General features: G+C 45.7%; 1 protein-coding gene across 1 annotated transcript; it reads right to left on the bottom strand.

Annotated features, from left to right (window-relative positions):
- Positions 1–166: 166 nt before the first annotated feature.
- LOC147600900 (trypsin inhibitor ClTI-1-like) lies at positions 167–4971 on the bottom strand. The gene is made up of 4 exons (XM_086747639.1): positions 4923–4971; positions 4522–4559; positions 3727–3836; positions 167–242 (listed from the first exon to the last, which is right to left on the bottom strand). Exons 1-4 carry the CDS (start codon positions 4969–4971, stop codon positions 167–169), a joined length of 273 nt encoding a protein of 90 aa, XP_086603765.1.
- Positions 4972–7351: the final 2380 nt, after the last annotated feature.

The following is a 7351-nucleotide window of genomic DNA, read 5'->3' on the forward strand; positions in this document are numbered from 1 at the left end:
ATCTTGCATGAGAAAATAAATTGCGGTTCAAGTTATAAGTGTATTATGGCTATGTTTATAAACACTTTTTAATACAGGAACAGTATTTTGTTTAAACAGGCAAACTTATTTATTAAGACAGGCTACACAGAAAGTACATTCAAGGCATTGTTGCCATTTGGACTGCCTACATCTGTCTCATTTTCTTGACAGTTGGCTGGCATATTCCGTTCTTGAAAATCTGGACATCCTTCTTATTTTCACTGCAAGTAGAACAAAAATATTTTAGAAGAGAAGCACTAGACTTGGATTTAACAGAGGCATTTCATAAAGAGGACTCGCTCATGTCTTTCTATGTGTTCAGTTACATGCAGCGATGCATTTAATTGCACCACTTATGGCAAACACTACTGCAAAGTAACTGTGATGCAAAGATGTATGAATCATACACACAGAGCAAGTAACTTACCAGAGACAGCCTCACTTCAGGCTTTGTTACTTGTAAAAACCTGATAAAGCCATCTGCAAATCTGAGAAGTATCAAACCACATGGCAAATCCCGCCATGAGGACTGTGTCCATTACAAAGCACTTAGGCAAGTCAAATGTCACAGTCTCTGAAGTGGGAACCAGTTCTACTGCTTACAAAATTTCCCCCTTTCACTTGGGAATTCAGTGGGAACAGTATGCACCCTGATGCATCTCTGCATCCCAGGCTTCACCAAAATTTGAGGGTGTGGTTCTCTGAATGCTGGAATTTTCTTTAAGGAAATTTTAGCCAAGTCTCCCTTAGTTTGGGAACATCAGATTTTTTTCTTTAAGTCCCATACATGGTACTTTGGGGTGCTCCAGTTACAAATCTCAGTTTACCAAGCAAGTACAGATACAAAAAGAAAGTGATAGAATCCAAACTGCCCTAGATCTTCAGTTTGCTTCCCTATCTTAATAGAATCAAGCTGGTTTACTCCTCATGAAAATCAAGAGGCTTGCAATTACCCAAAAGCAGGGACAATCTGTACTAATAGTGGTATCAAGGATCTTTTAACCAGAAGGTAGTGGAGCAGATTAGAAATATGAAAGGAAAAATCAAGCTCAGGGGATGTGAAACAGATGTAAAGATGTAAGGAAAAGTTCTGGCAGAAGGACAGCCCTTACACTAAACCCTGCAGCGGCAGCTTAAGCTGCTGCATCTGTTTCCAAAGACGTGCCTGTAGTGCTGCCAGACTAGGTTTAAACTAAGATCAGCTGTTGTCACTGCTACTGGACACAAAGTGGGGAAGAGATGGGAATTGCATTCTAGCACCCATTTTAAAATGGGTTAGATCTAAGCTTTAAAAATAATAAAAAAAAGGTAGGGATGAAGATCAGCTTTGGTCTTACAGTTAACATGGTGCATTGCAGAACCAGGATGGGCAAGGTTGTGCTGCAGCTTTGCTCCAAGTGTTTTATCCTTGTTGTGTTCATGCCAAGTCAAACACTATAGAACAACAACTCCAGACTGAACTAGAAAGCTACTGAGTATGGCAGCTACTGAATTATTAAAGGAAAAAAAATCAGGATAGTATTTGATCACCTTGTGCTCCTTCAGATCAAAATGCATGTTTCTGAGCATGTAAGATACTAGCAAAAAAGATGGTTAAGACAAAAATCTACCTTGTGTGTGTAACTGGATTAAAGCCCACGTTTCACAGAAAACATGTACATTATGTCTCATACTAATAAGATGTAAGGCCCATCATGGATTACTTAAGGAATTGAGTGAAAATAAACAGATTTGCCTGGAGAACCCTTTGTGCTATGTGCAGTGCTGTATCAGGAATCTGCCATGCACCCATCTGGAATGGAGGGATCATGCCTAAAGATCAAAACGTCCTAGAAATGTAAGGTTGGATCTCAAAGCCCATCATTCTGCTCTGAGAAAGGATCAAATACACTGAGATGCTCTCCTGTCTATATTTCCACAACAATGATTTGCACTCTCTATGTGTGATACTTAGCACTTCTCTTTGACTTCTATTGTACTGATTTCAGTCCATTTCTCCAGATCCCTGGGAATTTTGATACTGTCCTGCACAGATCATTGTATCTCTTGCTATTTTGCAAATTTTTATTGTCTTGTTTTGGATATCCAATTCATTACAAAAATACTGAATTATGTACCACACCTAAAGGAAATACCACTTTATAGCTCTTTCCAGTTTGACTGTAAAACGCTGATCACTGCTTTTAAACCACAGCATTTCAAAGTGCTGTGACTTCATTCTTTAACAATTTCAGCTAAATAACTATTTGTCTTCTTATGTGAACATCAAGGGGAGCTATGTAAAATACTTTACTCATGTCATGGAGCCACACTTTTGTTGCTTCCTACTCTGCTAAAAAAGTTCCTACTCTTGCCAAAAAAACCTAAATCTCACAGATTTGGTTGGATTATTTCTGACAAATCTGTATCGGCTTTGCTTAATCTGTTTTTTACCTCTGGCTGTCTACAAGTCAGTCTCTTAGTAACTCACTCCAACATCGTCCTAGGCAGCAAAGATGGGTAGGCTTCTAATAGGTAACATGCCAGCACCTCTTTTTGCCCCTTTTCACAGATTATACTGTGTGTGCAATCTGTGCAACACACAAAACCCACATTGATTCCCTGGGTTTTTTTTCCAGATTGTAGGCTTAGCAATTCTCTTTGCAATTTGTCATTTGCTTGGATAGTTTGTGATGTATTCTCGTGAAAATGCTACCAAACTCTGCAGATCTGCATACCTTTAAACGTACTTTGACACCTTCTTCAAAATATTATTTCTTTATGTGTTCTTTGATACCTTTGATACTTTCCTTATTCTGGCCTATGTTTCCTCTGTCTTGGCAATTTGAATTTTGTAAATTATCTAGTCTCAATTCATCTTTCCCTCAGCCCAAAGTCAGGAATATATTTCAGACTTCCCTTTCTTGAGATCTGTCTATTTGTAATTTTGTAAATGCCTGTCACTGCTGTTGTGCTACTTCCACTTCCTCCCTCTGCTGGAAACAGAAATCCTGTTATTTCATTTATATAAATTCCTTTCACCATCCAATTCAATTCATTAGCAGTTCCTCTCAGTTTGTACTGGGAGGATGCTCTATAGATGTTTCCAGTCCATCGTAATGGGGGGTAACAATGCTCATTAAGTACTGCTTTTGTATGTTTTCAATTTGTTTTAAAAAATGATTAAATTATTAAAGAATAAAATACGCTCTCTCAAATATTAGGAGATCCTTTTCTTGATTTTTAAACAATCTGAATGGCTAAGTAGTATTTTCTCCTAACATCTGGCATTCTTACTGTTCTCTGTGAAAGGAAATATAGGAGACTGGATCTTGAATGTAAACATTATGGAATAAAATCTGCATTTTGGGTGAGATCTTTCATGTTTTCTGATGGGGAGTGTGGAAGAGTCCAGCATTTTATTTAATGGCAACATGGTACTGCATGAACATGACAGGCAACACTCCTCTGAGATGCTTCTCCTTAAGAACTACAAAAGCAAATATTCAATACTCCCAGCTAACTGAAACCTACCTAAGCCGTTTACAGGTACCATGATAAAAGCTGTTGCAAGGGATTGACTGTTGAGAAGACACTGGTAAAACTGCAGTTTAACAGAGTGTGAACGATGCAAAGCCAATAACCTATCAGTTAATTGGGATGTGTGGGTGAATATTTTGCTTGCATATAGGGAAGGGAAAGTTAGGATGTCAGTTAAGTGACTACCTGTTTGAAAGGCAGAGCATACACTCATTTGAGTAGGTCTCTCCATCGGTCCCACAAACTGGACGGTACTGCCTTGTACATCCAGACACATTATACTTGTGGCAGGCAGGCTGGGGAAGATAGGTACATAAGAAGTCTAAGATAATCTGTTTGAAACAGGCCTCTTGGGCCCTTTCAGATCAGCAGCTTCTGATCTGAGAACTTCTGAAGAATACTGGCACACTTATGCACAGAAAGGAGCGCTCAACAGGAGTTGGCACGGCGTTATCAAGTGCCACATTATCTTTCACGTTCTTATGGGAATTTATCACTTGCGGCTTGGCTTCTACTGCCTAGCATGGCTTCAGCTGTGGTGTCAGGACATAAGCGTGCTAGAAAACACAGCTCCTTCTGACATCTTAACGTCAGAGGGATGGACGGACGGCGAGTCCTTGCAAAGGGCAACCACAGATTGAGCTGGTAAGAGGTGGGAATCGCCAAGGCACGTGTGCTACTGCCCCCAGCAGGCGGGGGGTGGGAACAGCCCCGGGTCTCTCAGCTATTGGGCATCTCCTGGGGCTGAGCAGGGGTCCCCGAGGGGCGGCCTGGCTCTGGAGGTTTCACCTGCCGTTACCCTCCTCCTCGGGAGGAGCCAGGCCACCCCTCCGGGACCCCTGCTCTGCCCCGCAGCTCTGGAGCCAGGGCCAGACGCTCCTGCCTGGCGCCAGGCCCGGGGCCCTGGGGAAGGGGCCGCCCTGCGCCCGGAGGCCGGGTGGGATCGTCCTTCTCGGGGCCGGCGGGGCGGGCTGCACTCACCGGGAAGCTGGCAACGGCGTCGGAGTAGGAGAGGAGCCCTGTAGAGAACAACTGGCGTTAACGGCGCACGGTCCCGCTTGGATTCCCCCCGCCCCACCCCCCCCGCTTCGCTCCCGGGACCAGCCGGTGTCCGTTACCGGTCCCGGCACCCCCCGACCAGCCGGTGTCCGGCACCGTCCTGTGCCGGTTCCCCACCCTGCCGCCGGATGGCTCATGCCCGTCACCGGCCTAGATTCCGCGCCCGCGCCCCCTAAGCCGGCCAGTGCCCGGTACCGCTTCAGATTTCCTCTTCCTTGCGGATGGGACCGGACGGAGCACGGTACCGACCCGCTTCCCCAGGACCGGCTCGGTCCCCCCGCCTCCCCCAGACCTCCACTGCCCCGGCGCCGTGCGCCCGATACCGGCGAGAACGGCGGGGAGCAGCACCAGGACCGGTGTCGGCACCGCCATGTTCGCCAACGGAGTAACGGCCACAGGCGGGCGCGAGGCGAGGAGAGCGCGGGGGCGCAACGGCCGCGGCGGAGCGCGAGGGGCGCAGCGGGCGGGAGCGCGGGGCGCTGGGGCTGGCGAGCGAGTCCGGGCCGGCCCCGAGCTGTAGGTCCCCGTGGGGTCGCTCATCGCCCCCCCCCACCCCCCCCGCGGCCATTTCCACGGGGAACCCCCAGCATTTCCAGTGGCTGGCAACTGCTGATGCAGAAGCCTTCCCGGCACCACGCTCACAGGATGAAAAGCTTTAAACTCAGGGCCGTGTGGGGCAGCAGCCGAGTGAATGGTGGGTGCCCGGCTGAAATTTCAGCCTTCCCCGGGCCTCCCTCTTTGACTTCGTCTCGACAGAGTTGCCCTTTGATTGCAGAGTGTCTTGGGCAAGAGTAGGAGGATGGAAAACAGGCATGCAGTGCCGTGTGGCTCTTAAGGTCGTTGCCCCTGTCTCGTCATAAAGTGACATGAGGGGGCTTGTGCTGAGCTGTGCGTGCGTTCCTGCCATGAGGAAGAGAAAACCGATGCAGCCCCAGCAGTAAAGCCAACCTGCCTGCATTTGCAGTCGTGGGAATGCAGGCCAGCGGCGGCTGGAAAAGCTTGTCACAGTGTCCTGCCTGGGCGTCTGGGCAGCACGGCTCTCCAAAGAGTATCTCATCTGTTAGCCGCTGATGAGAGTGGTTGGCTTTGCAGAGCCCGGGGGCTAGCTTTACGCAGAGTCTGGCTCTGGAATTGTTTTTATGCAGTTTCCTAAAATCTAGGGTATGGGCTCCTTGTAAAACGTCCTACACTTGTGTATATGAGAGGAATTTAGACCTGTCAAGGATTTTGATACGTCCAATATGAGTACATACGCAGGCATCACACACATCCTTGTCTCTGTGTCAGCCTCCGGGTCCTTCCAAGCACAGCTTTTCTTCATCTTGAGTCACATTTGGGATGTGTATGCAGCAATGATCTATCCTGTCTCTTAAGTATCCGCACACTCCATGTTCTTTGAGTAAAAGCATATCCAGAGCCATCCTATTCTGTAAAGTCATTTTGGAAGTGGCCTGTAATTGTAGATTTAGATCTCTAAATCCTTTTCTTGTCACATTAGCCAATTTCTCCACCTGCCCTGTTAGTTGGTATAACCATTCTCGATTTCTATATATGGCCAAAGGGGTTAACAAGGATTCTAGGGCCCAACCAATTCTGACTCCAGTACTGGGTTCATTCCATTCATCATCACCTTCTTCCGATCTTTTTACTCGTTTTATCCTCAAATTTTCTAAGGGTCCTTTAAAAGAAGCCTTTTTCCAAAGCGGGCATAATGTTGGCATTCTTAAAGTAATTTGCTTTACCTTTCCATCCATAGGTAAATGAGTCGTCCAGGTTCCATCACTCATTGCCCAAACTAAGTGTCCTGGGCTTCGAATGGTAGCTCTCCTGCAACTAAAGAACGTTCCCCTTTTTGGTTTAAATGTTTCTGTCAATTGGAGGTCATTTCTAAGTCCTCTACACAGACAACCATATTTCAGGGCTGCGGCTAAAGGGGGAATCTCCTGAATTGCTACGTCTTTAGTACTACAATCGTATATTTTCTCACATTTCCACCAGGACACTTGACTTTCCTTTTCTCGTCACGTGGTCCCTTTGTCATTTACTAGTGGCCCGGTTGTAAAGATTGAGCCATCCCAAGTAAAACACCAAGAAGTTTTGGCCATATATTGGAATCGAGATAGTATGGACATTGTCCATATTGAGTCCCAACTAATTGTTTCTTTTGCATCACATTTCCATTCCTTAATCGATCGAGTTATATTTCTTGCCATCAAACTGTCATTAATAGGAGGAGGATTCATTAATTTCTCACAATCTGCCCCATGTTCCAAATTAGTCAGATTCATCGTTAGAATTCCCCATGGGATGGACTCACCGACTGCTCTAGGTATGGGTAAACATGCGGTAATTTGTGTTAGATTCTGTAAATTGGCAAATCCCTTGATCAATCCTACCATCAAATTTTCCTCTTGGGATTTCTTTGGAAGGTATATCACCTGTTCGTCACCTGTCCCTTTTATCCATTCAGTTTGTGACTCAGTTACAACTTTTGACCAAACTCCCACCAACATTACTCCCCAGATTAGAATCCATTTTCCCAGAGTTTCAGGATAATACTTATGATTAGACATGTCTCAGAGTTAGTTTCAAAGTTTTAGGATCCCTATTTACAACTTGCCAAGGTGTTGGAGCCCTCTTTACTCGGGTATAATGAATCCGTGCATCAGATTCGGCGATCTTAACTGCAGTGAAAGTAGTCAAAAGTACTTGAAAGGGTCCTTTCCAACGTTCCTGGAGAGGTTCAGAAGTC

This window comes from Chlamydotis macqueenii, chromosome 4 (genome assembly GCF_036417535.1).
Source record: "Chlamydotis macqueenii isolate bChlMac1 chromosome 4, bChlMac1.mat, whole genome shotgun sequence".
Taxonomy (NCBI): Eukaryota; Metazoa; Chordata; class Aves; order Otidiformes; family Otididae; genus Chlamydotis; species Chlamydotis macqueenii.